The following is a 26,060-nucleotide window of genomic DNA, read 5'->3' on the forward strand; positions in this document are numbered from 1 at the left end:
TGCTTCTACTGATGCTCTGTGTAGACAGGTTAATGCTGCCTTGGGTTCAACTAAATGTCCTGCCATTTCATCACTGACACACCATGAACATACCCTTTGCCAGCCATGATTTCTGATGTATTTCTAAGAGGACTTCATTGGGAAAGCTGAGCTTTTGAACAGTCATCAGTGTAAAGAAGTCTAGTCTCACTTTGTCTTCTCTAGGGCTTCAGGGACTTTAATCCTTTAGTTTGTCTGTAAAGCTTTGGGGATTTCATGGTAAGAAAGATAGAGAGTGGTTTCACAAAGGTAACTGGGCTGCAGAAGTGACTGTCTAGATCGTGGGGCCAAACAGAACAGAATCAACTCACACAGGGTCTTTTTGAACTATCACTTGTTACCCAAATTCCAGAGAGAACAGAAGGTGATACTTGGAAGTTAGTACTATACTGCTCATTGATCTCAATTTAAGGAAATACTATTTCTTAAGACAATTCAGTGTACTTGATAGAAGTTCCATTTAAGCCCTTTAAAATGACTAAGTCTTTCAGAACAGACCAATCCCTCTCTGGCAGATACAGATGTCTCATTTCATAAGACAAAGCTGGTGGTAGAACTTGAATCAATTTTCTAACTTGCTTTGTGCTGTGAAAAGCTTGTTCTGCCTGATGATGAATTGGTATGCATCTAGGTCTGAGTGGGTCATCTAGACATCCTTTATAGAGAGAAATGGAGCCTTCTATGCTATTATTATTATTATTATCTCACCCCGAATCCAACATCAAAAATGGGTCAGATGAATCAACACCTAGAAGTGTCTCCTTCAGATGAAAGAAATTTAGTATAATAAGCTTAGATGGAAGCACATGTATTGTAAATGTCTCAGGTGAGGTGAAATGAATCTGCTTATCCACCTTTCTTTCCTGGATTGTGTCCTGTAGATGACTGAGAAGCTGTCTCAAGAATTCTCTCTCTACCTTCTGATTTCTTTAGTTCTACTGGGCCATGTTTACTGGACTGTCTGAGATCATTGATTGTCAAAGCAAGAAGGTCTTAATTCTCTAGAATGCTCCAACCTCAGATATCTTGAATTATGTTCTGCAAGAAGCATGATACAGTTTATCTTGAACAACACCTTGTTGAATTGCTCCCTGTGGTCCATGTTAACAAAAAAATATTCATTTTATCAGCTGTTCTACGACAAGAGAAGTACTGGAGAAAAATTTGATGCTTTCCTCCATAAGAAGATAAAGTCACAATCCAATCAAGTGCAGTCAGAAAGACTGTGTTACATTACAAGATCTTATGTCCTGGGATGAGGGACATATGGGCTGTAGCAGGTCATGCTGGTGGTGAGGTAGAGTGGTTACAGCCCTTCTTAACTTTCCCTTCTCTCTACCCAACACATCTATACCTGCTTTACTCTCATCACTGGGAAGTCAATTTGAATGAGAGTGGATATCAAAATACAGTGTGCTATTCATCAATTGTAATGGGGAAGGAATAATGTCTCTCATCCACTTGTCTTTATACATAATCTGCTCACCCCAAACTCATAAAAATAAAGTGTCAGGCTACCTGTTTCAGCTTCCTAGATGTGCCATTGTGGCATGGCAGTACCTATCACCCTATTGCATGCAGTGATTATAATCTAATATGAAACATCACAATCTTCCACAAAATTATTAACATTCCCCTTAGGTTTTTAATCAGTTCTGTGCCATTTTTCAAGGCAAATACTTATTCTTTTTTTCTCACAAGCAGCATTTGTATGACACAGAAGTCTAAGCAGGTAGAAAGCTGGCACAAACAATGGATAATTCTAGAGACACTTTCCTGTCAGACAGAAGACCTAAGATTCAAAACTCTGGACATTCAGTTGGTACTGTGATGTGTTTTTTCTTAGTATTTTCAGAGACAAGTGTACAGTGTGTAAAATATATACTGGAAGATGAAACAAAGCTTTGTCTTCCTGAAGAAAATGGAAATCATGTGTAAAGTTAACTAAATTGTCCTTGCTTTCTTTTTTTTTCTATTCTGCAAAGGAAAAAAAAGAGTTTTTTTCTTGCTCTCCTAAAAATAAAAGCTTGATGAAAATGATGCACGGCATGCACATCAGGAAAATGCACCCTGACATTTTTGCACAGAATATGCGCTACATGTTGAGAGATTTTTGCTAGAAAACTGACAGTTTTAGTGCAAGCTGTTTCTGCCATGACTATAGGGAATAGATAGCAAAAGGGAAAAGTATAATTTACACTATGCACACTTGAAATGAACCTGACAGGCTACAAGGTGGCTCAGTTGTTCCATGCAAAGGTACCATGAGGTACCTAAAACTGGTTCCCATACCCTTTATAGAACAACATCCCTAAACGTTATACTTGTAATGAGGTGAATGGATTACAGGAAAATCACAAATCTCTCTACAGATGTTCACATGTATTTTAGAAGAATTGGTATGGACCAGTGCATTGAAGTCTTTCTGAGATTCCATCTCTTCCCCCAAACATTCATAATGCAAAACCAAATTTCCTTTAAAAATGTACATGAAACAAGACTGCTTATTTACGAAAATGGCAACAAAGGTGTCCATGATTTATCTGCATAGTTCTAAAGACTTTTTACAAGAAATAAAAATGGCAGCCGTACTTGTAGCAAGTGAAACACTTGGCTGCACAGAATGTGTATCTATTTTAAATAAGAGTACATCCGAAAAAAATCTTTCTTGTAGTATAAAGGTTATCATCAAAGATATAATATACTGCAACTCAATACAAAATGTCATTTTACTAATAAATTCCTTATGCTTTGAAATTTCAAAGAAGTGGAAAGATCTTTCGAAAGCAATGATTAACTATGCAAATACAACCCTTGCAGCCTTTTTTTTTTAAGAAAGGTACCTTTAAGAAACCTATCTGCAGAGAAATCTTACTTTTTCCTCATCTTTTCTTCTCCCCCTCTTCTATTTTTAATGATTCATTGCTATACAGTAGGCTGAACACCACACAGCTTCAGTCTTCACTATTCAGATTTAACTAAGGAGAGCATTAGATTTCTAATCTTGGGCAGTCTCACTTCCATTCTCCCATTGCTTGAGGGTTTTTCTGCTGTCACCTGAAGCTAAATCCTTCTCATTTTTTCACACGAACCATCAACTTTCATGTAACTGACAAAATAGGTAAGACCAGAAGGACACGGTCCCATATTTATTTCAGTAACAGCTTACTTCAGTGTAATTGCTACACAGAATGACAGTAGGCCTCCGCTATTCACACCCACTAGTTTCTAGAACAACTTGATTTTTGTTTTCTTACAGTGTAAGCTATGCAGTAAAGTTGCAAGAAATGGGTAAATCAGGCGTATCCTCCAATCCCAGCTCAGTTTTGATCTCCTCGGCATTATGGCCTGCTGCTATTCTGCTCAGTACCTCTTGAGGCTCTCTTTTGTTTGATTTTTATATGCTGGCTCTAGCTTTGACTCGTTTCTAGAACTCTCTCAATGGGCCATGATTGCAAAGACACATGATTGACAGAGCTATTCTGAAGAAGTATTGGAGGATCGAGGCTGAAATTGTAAAGCTCACTCAGAAGGTGAAGAAGTATGATCTTGAAGAGGGAGAAGGAGAAGGGGGGTGAAGAGGAGGAGCAGGAGGAGGAGGATGATGAAGAAGATGAGGATGCGGATGATGAGGAGGAATCTTTCATATTCAGAGAAGCTGCTGCACAATGGCTGATGTCAGAGACCTGTAAAACAGCTGGACATCAGCTGCATCCTTTGCTGCTCGTCCTACCTGAGTACAGGAAACAAGTCCTGGAGTTGCATAGGAGAAAGCTGGGGCTAGAGCCATGAAATATTTTAAATACCCCTGTAACAACTTGGGTTCCTCAAGACTTCACCTTTTGGGGTCTTTCTATTGGAAATCGCAATTTCTCTGGACTCTAAACTGTATGTGCACTCTGCTAATGCAGAGGTCCTCCTGCACTTAGGTGGCCCAGAAGGCTACTGTGGCCAAGACATGTGACTGTGACCGACAGCACTGAAAGAAGTGATGTAGCAGGTATTACATCCAGCCACCCTTCACTTTCCAAACCCTAAGTTTAAAACCCCTAAGACTAAGTACTAAAGGCAGCTACTGCCCAGGGCATGAGAGAAGGCTGAAATGGGTCAGAAAGGTATTCTGGGTCAAGCGCTAGCAGAGTCCTGGCACCCCATCTGGTTGCTTTGTTTAATCCTAGAGTAGTTATTTGAGTTCTTTGGTTTCTTTAAGCAGTGCACATGGGGTCTGCCACCTCCTCCTTGCTGAAAGAGACACAGGGCATAATCAGTCTCCCTGTGCTGTCACTCCCTCCCCTTCACACTTCCCGGGAGCTGCTGTGCTAAGCCTCCCAGTATTGATGCTGCTTCTCTATATGTCCCTTGCAATCAGCAGTGAAGTCACTTGTACCTGGACTGTGAGACAGTGACACAGCAGAGGATATGGGGAAGACATTACAGCTGGTCTGGAGTGTGCAAAGGGAGACATACACGGAGCAAAATGCATCCCTGACTTTTGCCTTTTCCTTATGCATCTGGTCAATGTGTAGTGCTGCATCTTGTTAAAAAGGCAGAAGAAGGGCTAGAAAAGCTGCTGCTGCTGCTGTCTATCCCCATTTCTACATTCAGTGTCAGGGTGTCTCACTGCTAGGGGAGACCATCTGCCAAGGAAGCTGCTGCTAGCTTGGTACAAGCAACAGCAGCAGCAATGCAAATTCTCTCCCAGTCTATCCCTCTCCCACAGGAGATGATACAATTTGGGGGCAGCTGAAACTTTAGATCTGCCATCTGCTTCCACAGAGCTGTAAGAAAGAGACTACTGCTGGTCAAAACCATAGATGACAGATGAGTATAAGACAAATGTGCTGAGCAATCCAAAAGAAAAGAAGTTTCTCCCCTAAAACCAGAATGCAATAATGATTCTGGAGAAAGCAAGGCTGTGTAGTAAGCTGTTCAAAAATTACGTTCTGATTGATATTGAAGTAGGGGATAATTATGAGTTGGAGAGATTATTCCCCTCTTTTCTGAGCTCAACCATTACAGTAGTTTCATCTTGCCTACCTTCTCCAAGAGGACTAGGTCACATTGGATGGGACTTTGAGAAACCTGGTCTAGTGGAAAGTGTCCCTGCCCATGGCAGGAGTGTCGGAACTGGATGATCTTTAAGATCCCTTCCAACCCAAACCTTCTATGATTCTATGACCAGTGATCCTCCATGCTCACCTACCTCCCCTAGAGCACAGGGAGCAGAGTTATTGTGTCTCATAGGCTAGTATCCAAAGACATCTTCAACATGTTGCTGATTTGTTGCAGAGAAATCTGTCATGAGTACAACCCAGGAGGAGGTAGGAAGAGGTAGGAGCAGAGTGGAGAGAAAGGAGTGATGCTTATTGTCATGGAAACATTTCCCCACATTTCCATTGGCCAGCACTTACAGATGTGGCTTACCAAGCAGCAAGGCAGGCCTACCATCAGCAGTGGTACATGTGACCTGGTGTGTGATGGACAAGGGATTTGCAGCTTTGCTACGATTGCATAGCTACTTGTACATTGCAATCAATAAACTACTTGAGCCCAGTACTCCAAGGCACTTGCAGTAACCTGGATACTCCGCTACTGATGAAGACAAATGTAGGATATCTGCAGACTGCAAAATCTGCTATGGGGCCATTCTGCATTCTAATGGTTGATTCTAAGTAATGTATTTTATGACCCTGGGCACTGCATTCATTTTTGAAGAAGCTTGAGAATCAGTTTCAAATTATTGGAGGGATAGTTGCAATCTCCATTTTTTTTTCAAGTGCATTGCTTTCAATTTCCATCTGTCCTTTCAGACACCTGCTCTATTAAATGGTCACAGAAGATGAATAACGGTGGTGTGAATTCTTCAAAATCACAATACATGATATTCTGTTCCTTATTAATGTTCTATGTTGTTTTATTTATGATAACCTTGTGAGCAGTAAGATGAGATGGCATCCACACGGTCTTTACATAAAGACGAAAGTGTATGATGAACATCCAAGGATGGTAAAACCAGTGAAAAGCAGGAATAAATGAGAGAAAATGTTTCCAAAATTAGGTCAGAAATTAAAGGAAGATTGTTACTGCTGTGTAGTTGGATGAGCTCTTCCTTAGTTGCCAAGGTTTTAAAGATCTATTTGTGTAATTAATTTAATTGTCAGAAGTTCACATGCTTCTCTTGTAACACCTACTGTATGCTAATGTGTCTTTTTCTAAAGGATTTTATTCAGAGTTATTTAATACACACAAAAATGAACACTGCAAATTTTGTATTGCCTTTACTGGCTCCAAATACAGTGTATTACAGAGAGCTTTGAGATCAAAGGAAGAAAGGTTTTCCTTTTGCTATATATTTGCTTCATGGATTGGACTATTCCAGAGTTTTCACTAGTAGGATGAAATGGTCCATGTGACTTATTTGCAGTATCTTAACAGTATGGTAAACATTCCCTAGATAAGGAGCATATAGTAGTTGATTAAGCCATTTTCTACATCATCGCATCTATAATAAAATATTTTAAAGCCTATTACATGTGAAACTATGTTCTGTACCACTTCCTCGGCTGCTTGAGAAAACTTTCAGGTTATGAAATCTGCTTCATCTCACTGTGCCTCCATTACAGAGCTGATGATAGAAGGACATTTGCAGTTCTGCAGGTCCATTCTGTGTGTGGGCTCCCTTTCCTTTTCCACAGTGCACACAGGCATCAAGCCTGCTCCAGTTGTCTGTCCCTCCATTTATCCTGATATTACCACCAAGTTCAATGCTCAAAACCCATGGCTCAGCCTCAAAACCTCCTGACATTGCTTACATAGGGCTTTAGAAAAACCCACCCTAATTTAAGGTATCTTCTCATTCCTTTTTTTTTTTTTTTTTGCTTTAGAGCATTAAGGTGCATCTGAGTCATATTTTCAAGCTTTTCTCTATGAATATAAGTGATGAATGCTCTTCTTTTTTCTTTTTCTATATTTTTTTTCTTTAATGGAAGCCAATAGAGTCATGCAATTGCTTGCTGCTAGCTCTGGCTTTCAGAAAACAGCAAACATCCCAAGAGTCAAAGTAAAATATGAGTGCTGCCAAGACAGCCATCAAAACTTCTCTGCTTTTTAGGCTTTTTATGGGGAAACTGCATAATCACGAAGGGCAAGTAAAGGTGTTAGTAAGTAGTGCAGGGCTTTATGGTGGGAATAGGAGGTACAGAAACAGAAGCTTTCTGATGAACAGAAGGCAGAGAGTAGAAAATATGTTTCTGTCAGAGCCATCTGTTGTGGATCTCCCCAGGCTCAGCTGTGGATACGGGTGGAGATCTCTGTGAGGTGATGGAAGAATTATCTCTTGGTAGGAGTTTTTAACTTGTATATATAGATTGGAAAGTTATGCTACCAGTAATCGTAAAGTCCTGGTATTCTTGGATATGAACGTCTGCGTGTTCTGCTATAGGGTCAATATATCAACCAGACTATGATCCTGCTTTAAACGCAGATACTTACAGAGTTATAAAGGAACTGGCTGTCAAAAGTCATCTTTGATCAGATGGCTATAAATCAGTTAAGACAGGTCTGTAACCATAGTTTTGGATTCAGAATGGCAATTTTTGTGTGTGTGAAATAAGGCTCAGTGGAGTGAGGAGCTCAAGAATTTTAATGTGAAGGAGGCTTGGAGTTCATTTAAGTCAAACGTGTGTATTATTTAAGAGTTTTCCTGTGTATTGCAGGCACAAGGGGAAAACGGTCGGAAAGGAAACCTGACCCATCTGGCAAAAATAAGCAGCCACAGAAAGTGTTTAGGAGCGAGAAGAAACCTGCCTCTAATGGAAAAGGAACTGACAGCTGGGAGAGCTGGGTCTCAAAGGTCAGAAAATGCAGAGATAAACTGAGAATGTTCAAAAACCTTGCTGAGGTGCAGTTCATGAAGAAAATTAAAATAAATAGCAGGAGATACTGTATCCTTTGAAATAAAAAGGGAACAAAAAGGCAAGAAGTGTGGGAACTGCTGACTGACAGATAGAAATGAAAGGTTAATCCTGGTAAGGCCAAGCAGTAAATTAATCCTATTCCAAGGATCTGGAAGGGGATAGTGCTGGGATGTGAATGCAAATGCCAGGGTGATGGAAGTCATCCTTTCCGGAGGCAAAAGCAAAACAGAGGGCCCATTTGCACAGTACGCTGTACTCAGATGTGAAGCTGTTGTGGCCTGGCCCATTGGGAGGTAGTGTTGCAGTAGGCACTGCTGAGCTGCACCAGTGTGGCAGCAGCAGTGAATTAACACATATGACAGTGGAAAAGCAAACAGAGCTTTCATGCAGCCCTTCCACCAAGCACTGATTGGCAGCTCAAAAGGTCTCATCCAGTTTTGAGCTGTCTTTAGTGCAAACCTGAAGTAAGGCTGACTTCATCACCCACTTGGAAATGTGAGAAACTTGGTTCCAGCCTGGACAAGCAGCAAGTGACACTTCTTCGCTCCCAAACTGCAAGTTAGGCAGATGGTCTTAGGCAAACAGAAACTTTATTGTAGTGTTTAAACATATTGAGAGGGGAAACCTGAGCAATCTGCCACGAGCAGGGCAAACACTTCACATAATTTGCTGGCAATAATCCTGACCACATCTTCTCCTCCACCACCCTGTTGGGTGTGAAGTGTTTGCTGGCTGCCAGGCTGATACATTTAGTGGGGTAGTGAGGGGCCCAGACAGTTGGTGCTTCCCTGCCCTATACAAACTAAGGCAGCTGCATATACAGTAAAAATGCTGCAAGCCCTGAACTGTCAGAGCCTTACCTGTGTATCTAAAAGGCAACCTGTTTGACTCCTTCATCCAGCTGAGAAGCCTTTGGATGTAGGAGCTGGTCCTTTTGACCTGCTCCTGCTCTTTTTTCCGTAGATGAGCATATCTGCTGTCATTACTCAGCAGTCCTGCCCTCTCTGCTCCCTAAGTCTGTCCTCAGGCTGCAGTTTTATTGTGCTGCTGGCATGGCCTAGCTTTCAGCCCTGCCTTTCCCAGGAACCCTCCTCTCTGTGCCCCAGCACTCATTTGTTTTGGAAAAGCAGCAAGGACAGCCAGGATCTGTATGGAGTCCTTGCCAGTACAGGGAGAATTTCCTGAACAATCTTTCCCTTCATTAAGAGTCTCTCAGGGTCTCTGAAAGAAATATCCCCAACACTATTGAACCTGAATGTTTGTTAAATCTATTACAGACACAGTGAAAAAGACTCCCCAAAACAACACCTAAGCAGGACTGGGTGATATCCCAAACATTACTTCTCTCTATCCTGACACTTCACATGCTCAGGAGCGTCTTTTCTCCCTGGGAGATGTTGGCAGAGCACTTGTTCTCTGCTGGCACTTCTCCTCCTGCCATTTCTAGCGAGAAACATGCTGCTTCATGGCATAAGCAAAGGGAGAAAGAAACCCAACAGAGTGGAGGAGGGAGATAAAGACAACCACAACTCAGTTTGATGTTGTCCTGTCTGAACCCCAGAAAAGATTTTAGTGAATAAATACGGATGAAAAGGCAAATAAAAAGTGGACTGAATCTATACAGACGTCATAGCATTTCCAGTATCTGAGGGGGGCCTATAGGGATGCTGGGGAGGGACTCTTCATTAGGGACTGTAGTGACAGGACAAGGGGTAACGGGTTAAAACTTATACAGGGGAAGTTTAGATTGGATATAAGGAAGAAATTATTTACTGTAAGGGTGGTGAGGCACTGGAATCGGTTGCCCAGGGAGGTTGTGAGTGCTCCATCCCTGGCAGTGTTCAAGACCAGGTCGGATGAAGCCTTGTGTGGGATGGTTTAGTGTGAGGTGTCCCTGCCCATGGCAGGGGGGTTGGAAGTGGATGATCTTGAGGTCCTTTCCAACCCTAACTGTTCTATGATTCTATATAGATTTAAGGAAAGTGTTGAGACAGGGTGTGCCTCACAGGAACTAATATTTAAGTAAGAGCTGACAGAAGGTTAATTATGAAGTTGTAGGATAGAGAAGTCTGCTGGTTTACAGGAGTAGAGAGCAATAGTCACATTCCTTGTGAGGGCAGCCTTGGCCCCCATCTGCTTTGATGCCTTCTTTCATGACCTTGATGCAAGAACTAGATGTGCACTTACAAAATCTGCAGATGACACAAAGCTGGTACGTACAGTTAATACAGGCAAGAGGAAGACTTGATTATTATGCAGGAAAAACTAGATGACCTTGTGGAACAGCAGAATAGAAACAGCATGAAATTTAATAATCCAAAGTGCAAAATCATGCCCTTGAAGACTAATCACGAGAACTTTTGCTGTAGGAAAGGGGCTCATGAGCCAGAGGAAGGAGAAATGAACAAACTGATTGACCATACGATGGCCATAAGCCCCTCTGTGCTATATGGCTGTGAAAACACCTAATGATGCTCCAAAATGTACCTGGTGAGTATTTGTAGCAGAGTCGGGAAGGAGTCAGTAGCAGTGTAAAAGGCACTGGGCTCAGAAGATCGTATGCATTGCTACTCGCCTGTTAGAAAGGTACTTTAAGCTAAAACAAATGCAGAGCAAGGTGGGTAATTACAAGTAGGAAAGGTCAGGCTGGGTAGCAGTGATATTACCATTTCTATGTCATGTGCCTCATCCCAAGCTTTCATACAAGATTTGCTGCTCTGTCTGTATGTTGTCCTTATTGAGTTATTCCCATCCCATAAGGGATATTCTAGTCACCTGAAGAGCTGAAGAAGTGAATTCCCCTTTCTACTGATGTATAACTTCATCAGAGGTTGGCTACAGTAGGATATTAAGGCAAGCATGTAGCATCCTGGGAAATCAGCCTGTGCCTGTCAGTTGCACCCTCTTCACCAGGTCAGGGCTGAACTGACCCACATGGATGAGCAGGAGTGATGGAGATGCCAGCAGTGTCCACACTTTGGGACTGGGTACTGGCAATGACAGCTTGGTACCCAAGTGCTGGTCCATCCACATGCTGCTCTCTCTCTCTCACCCTATTGTTGAGGTGTGTCTTTGCCAAGCTACTCCACATAAAAAAGAGGACTGAGCCCAGCATAAGGTTTTCAGTGCACTTCCTACTGCCTTTCACCTTTTCTGACCCACTTGGGGTTAGAAGAAGGGAAAGAAATTCTTCAGTGGGTTGGGCAATGGGAGGTTTCAGTGAACCCTCCCCATCAGCAGTGTAATCTGTAAAAATACCTTGCAATAAGGACAAGCTGTTCATTCTCCTCTGTGCGGTTTGGCTCGCCCCATGTAAGCAGAGGCTATCTTTAGCACGTCGTTGGTCTTTTTTATGAAAAGATATAAAAGCTCCCACGGCAGGAGTCCTCTGGCTCTGAGACTGGGCAAAGGAATGAGGCTATGACAGACTGCTTAGCTGGCCCCACCATTCAGAGCCATTTGCTTGCCAAGATTTCTCAGCTATGAAGAGAAAGGCAGACACTGCCCTTCTCAGTGGTGGTATATCACTATGGGTATTGAGCACTATGCAGAGATTAGGAAGGGTTCAGGTAAAATGAAACCCAAACAATTCAAACAGATAAAAAAAAATAAAAAAGGTACATTGTACTATCTGCTGTTTTAAAACAGTCCCTCTAGCTGTAAATAAGCAACAAAACATAGCAGCTCTCCTCTCCTGAATACAAATCAGTCCCAAATACAAATTACTCTCCTGTAATTCATTCAGATCCCATTAATGAGTATAAGCAGTTTAAGCAGTTTGTTTTATGGCCATATCTCTGCAGTTGCTTATGCTGAACATCATTTCCTTTCCTGTTGCTAGCTTTGCAACAAGTCCCAAGAGTTATTTACAGACACCTCAGTTTTACCTAATTTAACAGCTTTGTGCTGTCAGCAGTTTTGCCATCTCATTGTATTCCCTCTCTTCCTGGTCATTAATAAATAGATGGGGCCAGAGAAAGAGTGGAATTAATCCTAGCAGTGGTGCTCTGGTACAGTCCCTGTGCATCACACTCTTAGCACTTTTTCATCCCAATCATCTGCCATTCATCCTCATCGTTTTCTCTCCCTTTAACCCATAACAAAGACCTTATCTCCTACCCCAGGGTTAAAAGGGTTTCCTTAAAAGCTTCATGTGAATGATATTATCAAATGCCTCTGTAAATGCATCTCCTGTGATTCTCTTTTAGTCAATATTTTGCTAAGTCTTTATAACATTTGAACAGGTTAGGAAAGCACAATTTATCCTCACTGATAAGTGTATCAATTTATCTCTGCTGATCTGTGCTGACTTGCAATATATACATCCTGGTTTTTTTTTCCCCTGCATTTTACGTGTAGGTGTTTTATAACTATTTTAAATGATTTCCTCAACTATTTTCCCCACTAATAAATTAAGACTCTCTAGATTTCAGTTCTGAGGGGCAGCCTTAAGACCTATTTTAAAGATTGCTCCAGTGTTGGCCATTTTCCAGATATCCACCAGAGTGGCTGTTTTAATGACAAATTACGTATCTTTAATGATAAATTATGGTAGGCTGAAATTGTGCTTCATTCTTAGGATTTCCTCAGAATCTCTGATGAGTTCCATTTTGTACCATTAATTATTGGAACATATATTTCTGGAGTTGTTATACCACTGATATTTTAAATATCTTTTATCCAGAAGGGCTTTCACGTCATTACATGCAACTTCAGAGTAAAGATTCACCCCCAGCCCTTCTTATCTGACACCAAATAAATCATGCATCTTCACTGCAATCTTTTCTCACCTTGTGCTTTCTTCCTTTACACTTAGAAGTCTCGCAAGCCTACATATAATAGTCAGCTTTCTGTATGTGATTTACTTGCATCACTTATTTGTTGTCATGCATTTGACTGTTTTTGCATATTTTCTGAGCTTCATCTTACTGTATGATTTTTATTTTGCCTTCCAAATATTCCATTTTATTTGCATTGCTTTAACTGGGTATCCATTCCTGAAAGATGCTTTGGGGATCAAAATTAATCCTTGAATTTTACCATTTAATTATCCTATGTCTTCCCTTGTCTCTTTGTTCTAAACTGTGTAGATCTGCTAAAACACAGGTTATAAATAGCTTCCACTCTAAAGTTATAAATCACATTTAAAAAAAGGATTATTTCTCTGGAAGAAAAAGACCTGTTTTTATTTTTTTTTTTTCATCTAAAAAATGCTGATATTTTGCTTAATTTTCTTTTTGTTCTGAATATGATTCCATTCTCCCATACTTCTAATTCTATCAGCTTCAAGGGAAATACTCATGTAAATTGCACTTGGGACCATGCTCTCTGAACTGAACCCTGCTGTTAGTAAGCTAATGAGCTCTATTGCATATAGTATTTCTTCATGCTTAATCATTTTGATCCATAGGTACATGGTGTGTTTACAGCACTGGATTTGTTTTTCTAGGGTCTAAAATTTTTGCTAACAGTCAGTTTCTCCTACACACCCCGAGTTCCCTTCAATGAAACCACTGAGGTTGCACACTTTAACTCCTACTGCCTTTATCCTCCTCTAAAAAAGCTGATCATCATTGAATGTCTTTTGATCTTCCCTTCTAATAAACGTTACTTATTCACGGTTGCTTCATTTCTTCCCAGCCTGGTACTGGTTTATTGACCATCAGTAACTCTCCCCTCCTGTACCTCTATAGCTTTCTGTTACTTACACACCTACGATTTAGCATGCCTGGCTCCTGAATCCTCCTTCTCATCCAAGAAGAAACCACTGATGTTAATTTAGGTGTTTTATTTCTTGAGGTTACACTGTTGTTAAAATTAAGAATGCAGGGAATTCCCAGCTTATAAAATTGCTTTTTCATCAATAGTTATGTATTAAAGCTACCGCAGATCACCGTTAGTTTAACTCCCATAGCCAAGCAACTACGTTAAAATACAGAATCTCCAGCTTTACATGTGCTTGAACAAGTAATGAGTAAAACTGTAAGCGATGCTCATGAGAAGTGTCTAGTGCTCAGACTTCTGAAAAACAGACCACTTAGATTAGGACTAATCAAGCATTTTATAGTGAAATAATTTTCTGCTAGAAATAACTCAAGAGTTGGGTGCTCACTAGCAATAGAGATAACCCAGGATGAAGCACATGTTGTAATCAGATGAAGCAGGTCCTCGAACCCGGTCCTCCTAGCCCTACGTGCATTTCTGCTATCAAGGGAACAAGGAGCAGGTTCTAAAATATGTGTTAAAATTAGTCAATAGGTGCTAATTTTTAAGAAAATATGGGCCCAAGTCTCTCTCTTCCTTTTGTCTGTTCAAAAAATTGATTAATGGAATTAGTATCATGTTCAATCATGATTTTGCTATATCAATTAATGGAGAAGTTAAATTTTGTGGCTTAAAAAGCAAAGATAAAATGATACAAAACTTAAACCACCTAATGTACATTTACACTTTGGAATTGCTGCCCAAATTTATTAGTAGACTGTTGGTTCTGGCTCTTTGGAATTGGGGTTTCTTTTATTACATCTGTAGGTCTACCCTAACAATGTGTGGGCTAAGGCTCATCATGCATTTCTTCCTGATGATGCAAGCTGGAAAGTGTGGTGAGACTGTCACTGGGCATGTTTGATCTCCGTGGTGAAGCAGGGCTCACAAATCCCCAGGCCTGCCATGCCAGGATGCAGTGCTGTTCAAAGCTCCTTCCTAGGGTCCAGAAGCCACCTATGGTGTCCCAGCACTACAACATCTCAGCTAACAAGTCTTCACAGGTCTCAGAGCAAAAGAGGCTGATACAGCTTAGGTGTCTGCACCACGATGTAGACAAGCTCCTTGCAACCCAAGCTATTCCCTTTCTTCTACATTTCATAGAATCATAGAATAGTTAGGGTTGGAAAGGACCTTAAGATCATCTAGTTCCAAACCCCCTGCCATGGGCAGGGACACCTCACACTAAACCATCCCACACAAGGCTTCATCCAACCTGGCCTTGAACACTGCTAGGGATGGAGCACTCACAACCTCCCTGGGCAAATGATTCCAGTGTCTCACCACCCTAACAGGAAAGAATTTCCTCCTTATATCCAATTTAAACTTCCCCTGTTTAAGTTTTAACCCATTACCCCTTGTCCTGTCACTACAGTCCCTGACAAAGAGTCCCTCCCCAGCATCCCTATAGGCCCCCTTCAGGTACTGGAAGGCTGCTATGAGGTCTCCACGCAGCCTTCTCTTCTCCAGGCTGAACAGCCCCAACTTCCTCAGCCTGTCTTCATACGGGAGGTGCTCCAGTCCCCTGATCATCCTCGTGGCCCTCCTCTGGACTTGTTCCAACAGTTCCATGTCCTTTTTATGTTGAGGACACCAGAACTGCACACAATACTCCAGGTGAGGTCTCACAAGAGCAGAGTAGAGGGGCAGGATCACCTCCTTCGACCTGCTGGTCACGCTCCTTTTGATGCAGCCCAGGATACGGTTGGCTTTCTGGGCTGCGAGCGCACACTGAAGCCGGCTCATGTTCCTTTTCTCATCGACCAGCACCCCCAAGTCCTTCTCTGCAGGGCCGCTCTGAATCAATTCTTTGTCCAGTCTGTAGCTGTGCCTGGGATTGCTCCGACCCAGGTGTAGGACCTTGCACTTGTCATGGTTGAACTTCATAAGGTTGGCATCAGCCCACCTCACAAGCGTGTCAAGGTCCCTCTGGATGGCATCCCTTCCCTCCAGCGTATCAACCTGACCACACAGCTTGGTGTCATCGGCAAACTTGCTGAGGGCGCACTCAATCCCACTGTCCATGTCAGCGACGAAGATGTTAAACAAGACTGGTCCCAACACTGATCCCTGAGGGACACCACTCGTTACTGGTCTCCAGCCGGACATCGAGCCATTGACCACAACTTTTTGTGTGCGGCCATCCAGCCAGTTCTTTATCCACCGAGTGGTCCATCCATCAAATTGATATCTATCCAATTTAGAGAGGATGTCGTGTGGGACAGTGTCAAACGCTTTGCACAAGTCCAGGTAGAATTGGAGTTTGATGCGTTAACGCTACTACACAATGTGATGCTATTTAAAGGCCTTCATCATCAGATAGACTGGTAGAATCATTGAAACTATTCTAGTTTGCCCAGTAAATATGCCTTTGGGTATGAAAACTATACAGATAAAGTTTGAAAAGCCTATTATTTGTCAGGCATTGTAAGAGATCCTGTGACACTTTCTCTCCCAATGTTGCAGAAGTAATTAGACTATACTAGGAACTGTTAAATTTGTACTTTTGAGGTCATAAGCACATTTTAAACTATTTTTTTCCTCTGTCTACAATGCAAGACCCAAAATCTGTCTTTGCTTAACTGAAAACTAAATGGATGTATGTCAGTTATTAATACTCTGTTCCACTTGTGACACACCAGGCAGACTGTATTTCTTTTAAATTATCTGAGCTGGATTTGGGAAATATGTTGATATGGCAGCTTCTGCACATGAGAAGGAAAGCAGAGCCCAGTACCACAAGTATTTGCTGTTCCTTTCGAGTGACCAGGGCCTGGGGACTGGGTCTGGATCTAGTCTCTGGTCCAAAGATGCCTGGAATTTCTCCTTTGACTCCAGCCACCACAGTAAGCTGTAAGTGTCATCCCCTAATGTCTGTGACAACCCTGTAAGCACAGCATGTTCTCAAAAATGGCATCTTCTTTTAATGAAAATAAAGCCTGGAGAATTCATCAAGCCTCTTGTGATCATTAACAAATTCTGCTGCAAGCTATGGATTTGTTCTGATTTGATTCTCAGCTTCTAGATTGTGTTTTCCCTTTGTTTTCCACAGTAGTGTCTTCTGTTATCAGAAATCCTCTCTCTGCTTTGGCACTTGCAGATGGAATTACCATATTACATTAGGTGGTGGAAGAAGGAAAATATCGCACCCAGCTTCCTTCAGGGACTCATATTCCAGCCAGTGTCTGGCTCCAGTGAGGGCTGTGTAGGTTCTTTTTCTTTATTACAAGAGTGAAACATACCAGATTAAAGTCCTGTCATGCCAGATTTGTTATCATAAATATTTGTGATGGATATGCTGATCCATTTTTTAATAACGGATAATACTTCGGATAGCAAAATGATCAAAACACAGAGCACACTCAGGTCAAGGTAATTTAACTCTAATCCTGCCTAATTGTTATTGCATTCTGGACTGACAGAACTGAGATAATTAAATCCTTATCATGAACTATCCTCTTCTTACTTCATATGGCTCCATGCACCAAATACACCGCCAGCACTCCTAGCTGGCATTTTCTGTGAAAAGACATTTTTAGGCATCATAATGTGTGAAGGCTGCCAGCAGGGCAGTCTATCGCTTCTACCTTACATCAAAGGGATATGCACCCTCTTGGAGGAAGAAAATAAAGCTGGTATGAAAAACAAGGCTCTAGCAAGAAAGGTTAATGTGGGCACCTTGCAAATCCAAAGAGTCTCAGTTCAAATTCAGGAAAAAGAGAGCACAGCCCGCAGTTCCAGCCTTTCTTCCTTGCCCTTGAACCAAACAAGTATCTTTGGGAAAACTTCTGAAAAGTACTTTCATCTCTACCTCTCATTAATGTAACTGCCTCCGTTTCTTTCTGTGCTCAAAAGAATGTGGCTGTAACAACCACCAGGTAATTTCTACCACTCCTGATGCTGATTCTCCACTCTGACTGCACCAGTCCGCTTGCCAAAGCTGCAACCTCAGGCTCAAGATGTGAGGTATCCTCAAGCAAAGATGGTATAAAAACCCAGGAAGACATGAAACTTTAAGAGACATAAAGTGTGTTCCTTAAATAGCAATAGCCTTTGTTTCACAGCACTGTTTCTGATGGTAATTTTCACAATTACAAGTGGGGCAATATCAAATCTTTATGAAACATTCATAATTGTAACTAAAATGGGTGATGTCTCCTCAGCTGATGTGTGCTTGAGATGAATGCTTTTGATGCCAAGGCTTTTTAAGGGGGCTGGTACTGTCGTGGCTGGGGGTGCAGCTCAGTCAGTTTGACAGTCTCTGCTGGGTCTTTGCCAAGTGGTGCATTTAAATCCCAAGTTCTCTGAGGCTTTCCTGGTCAGAAAGGCAGAGTGCATTTCTGAGATGGGAAACCTGCAGTGTGCAGGATACTAATACAGGTACTAGCCCTCGCCTAGAGGAGACTGCAAGACTGACAAATTGCAAAGAGAAGATGTGCCAAGGAGTGGGTGCTCATGCACGTTTCTGTGTGAGAAAGGGAGAAGAGAGGCAGCACCTCTCTTTGTAGGATAAAGCTGTTAAAGGGCAGAAAGCATTTGGGGAATCCGGAAGAGGAGACTATGCAAGGCGGGGGGAGCTGTGAGGAGGCTAATGAAACTGCAAAAGTAAATCATCTGCTTTATAGAAACAAGTAGATGTGCATATGTGTTGCAGGGAAAGGGTGCCACAGGTGAAGTTCCTACCTCTTTATCAAGAAAAATCTATATAATAAACACCTGAGATTTATTCAAGAACAGCAGCGTCTGAGCTTTGTTCCTCACTGTTGAAGCCATCATTTAGAAAACAAGTGAAAATGAGTTTGGTGGTCTCACCTTACTCCCATATGGCATTTTACACATCATACAACTATACAGTTTTTTATACACTGGTTTTGTAGATGCAAAATCTGGATCATAATCATATAATAGTGCAGACAGAAGTCCACGTTGAAGGGTATTAAGAGAAACCGCTGCAGCATAATTTGCCTGCATTTTTGCTGACTGTAACTACTAAAAGCCCTCATCCCTAGCAGTATCAAATTTACTCAAAAAGCTGCTTCTCTATGACAACAGACTATTCTCCTTGTTCCACTTCAAAATGTATTAATTATGGAACATCATGTTTTACAAACATTTTTCTGTATAAACGCTGCATTAAAGCACAATAATGTTTAGTAAATAACTATGTGTATTTTGCAATATGAAGAAGACCTCTTTCCTATGCTCTCTAAAAAGAAGAAGTTGCATCAGGGTTTTATAAGTAGGTCAGTGACAATCCTTACGTATTTCTTAAATTCACATGGACTCTCCAGGTTCCGGCATAGGAATACACGGGTAAAACTACTGTGAATAAAATATTCATGTTTTTCTTTAAAAATAAATAGACCCAGATAAGTTTCAGTAAGAGACGTAATGCTTTTCCAGTGCAAGATTGTCGTCTGCATGCTTTAAGAGCTTTACTCAGTTCAGTTTATTAGCACATAATTAATAGGAGAGTAATTAATATGAGATTCCCCTTGCAATAAAATCATTCATGAATTTGGGGCTTGTAACACATCCCTTAACTCTTCATTTGACATGAAAATTGTTGTGAAATATTAGCCATTATTCAGACGACCTGTTTTTAGGATCTAGTAGGGGTTTTGGTGAGGGGGATGTCAGTATCATTATATCTATTTAATCCCAAAATCTCATTGAAATTGAAACACTGATGATCAGGAGACTTTTTATAAGTCACTTGTATTACAGAGCATCAAAGCTGTGTTCCCAGTGTGCTCCTGCTAATGTGTCTGAAAGACTTCAGGCTCACTTACCTGTCAAGCAGGGACATCTCTGCCCAGACCATTCACCCTTCCAGGAGATTTGGTGGCCAAGTCCAATGTCAGCTCCTCAGAAAGCCTTTTCACTTACACTTGGACAAACTGTAAGTGTGGTACTTTTGACATGTCCATTGTTGTGGAATTGCAGGATGTCATTTCATCTTAAGAGGTTTCATAAAGAGAAGGTTGTTTCACTGTAGATGTTGTAATACCTACGACCAGGTGATATTCTATTGAAAGCCACAGAAGTCCTGTAGCCAGATAGCCTTGTATTCTGCAGATGTTTCCTTGAGTAATCCCACCTCTTGTGTTTGTAGGGAGCAGAACTATCCCAGCTCTAACCACCCCTTCCCCACAGCCCCTCCCCCTGGAAAAAATGAAACTGACAGAAAAATAAACTAAGATTGAGATATCTTCTGAGTGAGGTAAAGGCTAATATCTGAAATCGGTTTCTTTAGACAGAGACTTTGCTTTATATAGAAAGCACTGCAATATTGTGCTTCATCAATGCCGTTATTACAGGTATGTATATGCTATACCATTTTCTTAGGTCTGTCATCCTTTGCCATGTGTGAAGTAGGTTATCATGAGCATCAGTATGAAGTAGATCTCTTGGCTAAAAGACATAATTTCCATCAAAAGAAAGAGCATTCCAGCCAGATGAAGGCATAAAACCCACTTTCTTTCAGGTATTTCCATAACATCCAGATCTAAGAAGGGAAATGCCCAGAAAGACTGCGAAACTGTGTTTTTAGAGTGATCAGGAAGTGATTCCATGGGTAGAAATATGTATTAGGTTCAACCAACTATTTGAAAGATCTAATCATCCATATCATATTCCATCTATTGGTAGAAATTCTCATTTTGCTGTTCACTTGTTGGTTAGCTGAATTGAATCACTATTGACATCTCTGATAGCAGAAACACAGCCCTATGTAACGTGTATAATGTCTGTCCTAGGCTCCATACGGATAAGAGGGAAGAGATAAAGCAGGTTGGATGGCATTTTGAGTGATTTTTCATGTATGTGACATGAAGATGAGTGGCCACTCCCTGGAGGTCTATTGAGAGGGAAATGGAATATCAAAGGGGTGGTCTCCACCTGATTCACACACTTCCTCCACTCCAGCAGCACCAGTTAATGGAAAATGTCAGTGGCTCCTGGCAGATGCAAAGAATTCAAGGCAAATGTTTGCCTCTTGGTTTGTGCTCTTGTGTGCCTGACTCAACTGGTGGTGGGGCTCATTATGCACCATTATCGCTCTGGATTTTGAAGCCATTTCTTCTCAAATTAATTGCTTCTGGTTCAGTTATCTGTAACCAATGTGATTGAAAGAGCATGAAAGCAATCACCAAAGCGTGGCTGCTGTCCATTAATTCCCGCAAGGAAACACATCATTCCTTAGACCACTCTGGCAGCCAGCAGATTTCATGAACTCAGAAGCATGGTTCTATGTCACTAACAGGCTGGGGACAAAGCTGTGGTGCAGAAGAGATGCTAGGCTGATAAGAAGGGGTAAGATGTCACTATCTCCTCTGCTCCTGCCAAGATGTAAATTTAGGGCCACCCTGTGGCCAGTTACACAGGTGGTAGCAGGAGCTGGATTCCTTTTTTGGTTTTTAGACCAGTTGCAATGGGGAGTGGCTGGAGAAGCACCTCTCACGGGGCTGTACTGGCTCCACCACCCGCAGGAGCAGCCTGTACCTCTTCTGAGGGTGACGCGGGTGGTGCAGCGCACTGGCACTGCTGTGGATTTGGGCTGAAGCATGGGTTGCATTTTCCCACTTTTCAAGAACTCCTTTCTCCTTTTTTGTTTTCCTTATAGGAAAGAAGGTGTTTGCTTTGTCTGTTGTTTAGGATCTCAGTTGGTTAATCTGGCCTGGAAAAGAGATTTACCATTGACTCCCATGTTTATCTCTGAAAGAAAACAAGTGGAAAAAAAACCCAACCCTTTTCCTTTCAGCCTTCGGATTTATGACTGGGAAAGATTTGTAAAGGTTACTTGTAAAGATTTTATTATTTGTAAAGATCATAGAGGCTGAATTTGGGGGATGTCAATAAACAACACTGGGATCACCGGCTGACTTCAGGGTCTTATTGACATGCATGTGAAACTAGAAAAAAAAAAATCCTTCATATGACAAATATGACAAACTGGCAACAAGACATTTCTGCCTTGACATTGGGAGTCTATGAAAAGGAATGGAAGAATAAGGCTATTCTTAGCCCCCTTTATAGGCACACAAAGTAAGGCACAGAAATGTCACTTGCTGGGGGGTGAGGAGGGTTTGTTAAGGAACCGAGAACAGGACTGCTGTGTAAAATCGTCCTTCACGACAGGGCAAATGGGAACCTTCGTCTGACAGCCCTGCGCTAGCTCCGCACGCTCTCATCTTAGTCAACTACTAGAAACGTCCCGGTTTCCTCCCTCCCGGATCACTTGTATTCGCGTTCAGAGATCGAGCTGAGGTTTCCACCAGAGCCTGGACGGCTTTGCCTCGGGACGGGAGTTCAAGCGGTCACTTCAAGCACGGGGTAACGACAACAAAGCGCCGAGGCCGCATCGCAGGGAGGCCGGGACCGCCCGAGGGCTCATTGCAAGCGCCGCCGGCCACTACGGCCGCTGCCTCCCGCGGGGCTACCCGTTGGCCCCGCTCTCCCCGGGCCCCGGACCCGCTCCCGTCCCCGTTCCCAGCGGCACCCCCGCTCAGCGGTCCCAGCCCGCCTGGATCCCCGACAGCCTCGCCCGCTGCGCCCAGCGCTGACCGCCGGGCGGGGCGGTGCCTCCTCCCGGCCCGGCGGAGGTGGTGGGCGGCTCCTGCGGCCGCGGCATAAACCGGCGGCCCCGCCCGCTGCCGCCGCTGTCCCCGCTGGACGGCGGGGAGGAGAGCGGCGCTCCCGCGGGAGCCGGGCGGAGGCTGCGGTAGCGGCTCCCCTCCGGCCGAGCGGCTGCGCCCGGTGGCGGCGGGGCGGGGAGCTGCGGGGCACGGGCGCGCCGCCTCCACCTCCCCGTAGCCGCGGCCTCGCTCACCCGCACGGCGGCGGCAGCGGCAGGCTCTAGAGGGCTTCCCCCATTGTCTGCCCGCGGGCAGGGGGCTGCGCTGCCCGCCCGCCCCTCGCCTTTGTGTGCTCCGGCAGGCACGGGTTGGCGCTGCGACCGCCAGGATGCGCGCCGCGGGGCGGCGGGGGGTCCGCTCCTCCCGGTGAGAGGCGGGGAGGGACCCAGCCTCTGCCCCGGAGGTTTTTCACCCGCAGCAGCCGGAGGAGGGGGACTATGGACTGAGCGCATCGGTGTACCATGGAGTCCGGCATCCGCTTGAGCACGCTCTGCTTTCTTCTCTGCCTGGGGCCAGGTAGGCGGATGCCGGACCCGCCGGGAGAGCTCCGCGGCGGGGCTGCTCGGATACCCGGGCGGCCTCAGGTGCGGGGAGCGGCGGCGGGAGGAGTGGGGTGCTCGGAAAGTTGCCGTGCCGGCGGGTCGGGTGACGGCACTTTCTGGGTCAGTTGCAGGCTTTGGCGTGGACCCCTCGCTGCAAATAGACGTGCTGTCCGAGCTACAGCTGGGAGGCTCCGTGGAGGGCGTGCGCCAGGTGCCGGGGCTGCACAACGGGAGCAAAGCCTTCCTCTTCTCAGGTACGACCCACCCGGCACCGCTCAACTTCAGCGCCCGGAGGCTCGCCGGCACCCCCAGCGAGGGAGCTGCCCGCTCCTCAGGCACCCGTCGTGTTTCTCCTTCCCCTCCTGTCCCCTTCCCTTCCATTCCTCTTCTCCCCCCACCCCCCCGATCTTTTTCTCCCTCAGCCCCCCCCCCCTTTTTTTTTCTTTGACTGGTAGACGCTTAATTAAAGTACAGCAGGAACGGGGATGGCAGATGGCTTATTTTGTGAGTCGTGGGGTGCAGTGATGAATAATAGCACCACCCACTCTTGACTGCTTTACTTGGGAAACGCTAAACATACCCCAGTTCCAGCTAAGGAGCTGCTCACTGAAAGTTTCATGTGAATCGAGCAAAACGCTGAAATGAAGTGCCCCGAAGGAGAGAGGCAGATGGCTAAAAATCGGAATACCGTTTTTTATCAAGGGAAAGTGACCCTTGTGAGCCTCTGTGTCGTACCCCTCGTGACAAACAAAGAATGAGTTTTAGGCTCTTGCAGTGCTTGGGATTGTTTTTTTTGCTCATTTTGGGAATAGAAATAAAATAGTATTCTTGTTCCAGCTTTTAAAGATACATTTAGGTTTATTAAAAAAGAATTAAACTTCTTTATGCTGTAACTCATAAGGGACTGTAAAATAGCTCTTGCTGTCTAGCTGAATTTATTGGCATATATTACATTGCATACACTTGCTTGTTGAAAGTGTATTTTTGAATTAAACTTTAACAACATACTTATAAGTTAAGTGAAGCTGGAGTCAAGAACATCTTCAAGATAAACCCCCCCTCTATCAGAATTTGAAAAAAGCCTCAAAATAGCCTTTAGAAGCAAGTGTCTTTTCTGAAAGATGTCTTTTTCTGAAAGAAATGCCCCTTGGAAGCATAACAAAACAAGGACAAAGAATACGGCTCAATATCGAATGAAGCAAGAGCAAATCTCTACATCAGGTTGTAGTTTTAAAATAGGGAGACTTGATTGCTGGCTTCTGTGTCATGGCAGGAGTTTCAGCTTGGAGCTGAAGACATTTCCAGCGCAACAGGCAAGAGGCAGTGTTTCCCATACAGAAGAGTTGTAATTCAAGCGCGATAAGATCTGGAAAGGGAATTTCTTTCTCATGTTTGCATTAATGAGCTAATTTATCAGAAGCTAAAGGCTCTTTTTTCACTTTGAGGTGACCTCTGTAGCGGTGTTCTTCCCCGGTACAGCCAGCATGTGTCACTCTGAGCATTAATGTGGAAGTACATAGACATACGCGTTCCGAAACATTGACACATGCCGGTTTTAAACGTCCGTTGTGGGCTCGGGGCTGCAGAGGGGAGCCCTCTGACTGCTTAGAATGGCAACGTGTTTGTGGGGCTCTGGGGTTTGTGTCCTAAAATAGCTGTGACTTTTAAGGTATGGCTCTGAGTTTAGGCCTTATCATGCTATAATGGGTTGGGGTGAGGAGGAAGTAAAACACCCTTTGACTTCAGTGATAACAGGATTAGAGGTTTGTAAGAATAAGACTTTTATTGTATATTTTCGCAGTGTTAGCTCAAAAAAAAAAAAAAAAGATTACTTGGTTACTAAGGAATTTTCTGCGAGTTGTTCCCTCTTTCTGTGTAACTAGGAGTGCGCATAGTTCCTGAATGGTTTAGCAGTTTAGTCGTAACAAAGGAGATAGGAGTTTTGCATTTTCACACCAAGGTTTTTTTATCTAGTTGAGAGGAACTGGGGGAATAACAAGAACAAAAACACTTGGGTTGAAATGGTGGTTGAAGTCACCCAGTATCCCTTGGGAAGCCTTCAGCGCCCTGCAGGACTGGAGATATTTTTCCTGCTATTGCATACGATGGCTGCTGACTTTCTTATAGTACATGGTGTCCTTACTGAGCAGACAGATTTCCATTTTCAAACTTGCATTTAGAAATGGAGACATTTCCTTCCTTGATCAGGCCAGCGGGTCCACTTAAGTCACTTTTGCTCTGCTGTTAGAGCTCCTGCTGTAGGAACATTGCTGCAATATATGCCTCTTAATGTATGTACTTGCAGTGTGTGAATTTCAAGGGTATGTACATGCCGACTTTAAATTTAGGCTTTTCCTATGTGTTTTTTCCTTATTCCAGCTCGAGCCTTAGTCCTAGGAACAAACAATTTTGTGAAAAGGACGCAAATGACTTCAAATGATCTGTGAACGTACTCTGGAAGCTTTAACTTGTGATCCTTTGCCTTTTGGTTTCTTGACATACTAAGGTTTTTTTGTTGTACCATATGCGTATTTATGACATTTTAGTATGTTGTTTTTTGATAGGCAGCAGTCCCAACTGGTGAAAAGCCTTACTTTACATATGCTTAAAACATACAAGAAGCCTAAATGCTGTTCTTTTATCTTAGAAAGAAATTATGAAAGTGGCAGGTTGAACTGCCAATTAAAGGTATATGATGGGAAAATTGCACGTGCAGCTAAAGCAGAGTAGTCTCTTTCTTTCTGTTTCTAGGTGAAAAGTCAGTTTTGACTGCTTAATTAGATGTAGCATCATTTTTCAATACAAGGGGTTTAGCATCTAATTGGCTGTTCTGACAAATTCTTCTTTGCATAATTGATTTTCAAAGAAATTTATATTTCAAAGGTATATTACACAGTAAGCAATTACTCTCTAAAGGCAGTTTTAGTCTGTTACAGTCCAATCGAGAACGTTTATATTGCTTCTTGTACAGTTCCTGATTTAGAAATAATTCTGGCCATGTGAAATTTGCAGTCACTTGGACTTGCTTTTTGTGTACCTGTGTGCTCTGTCACTGTACAAATCTTAAAGTATCTGTTTCTTCCCGAAGATCTGAGAAACAAAACTCTTCCCACTGTGTTCAACAGGATTAGGTACTGTGGTCTTGAATTCTAAGGCTTTTTAGG

At 43.1% G+C, this 26,060-nt stretch overlaps 1 protein-coding gene across 1 annotated transcript in view; it reads left to right on the forward strand.

Moving 5' to 3' along the window:
- The first annotated feature begins 22,390 nt into the window (after window positions 1–22,390).
- NELL2 (neural EGFL like 2) overlaps window positions 22,391–26,060 on the forward strand; it is a 162,138-nt gene continuing 158,468 nt past the window's right edge. Inside the window, exons 1-2 of the mRNA XM_065690861.1 lie at window positions 22,391–22,870; window positions 23,022–23,150. Coding sequence (XP_065546933.1) covers window positions 22,816–22,870; window positions 23,022–23,150 — 184 coding nt within the window. The 5' untranslated portion in view covers window positions 22,391–22,815. The remainder of the gene's footprint in view (window positions 22,871–23,021; window positions 23,151–26,060) is intronic.

Source organism: Lathamus discolor, chromosome 1, assembly GCF_037157495.1.
Source record: "Lathamus discolor isolate bLatDis1 chromosome 1, bLatDis1.hap1, whole genome shotgun sequence".
NCBI lineage: Eukaryota > Metazoa > Chordata > Aves > Psittaciformes > Psittacidae > Lathamus > Lathamus discolor.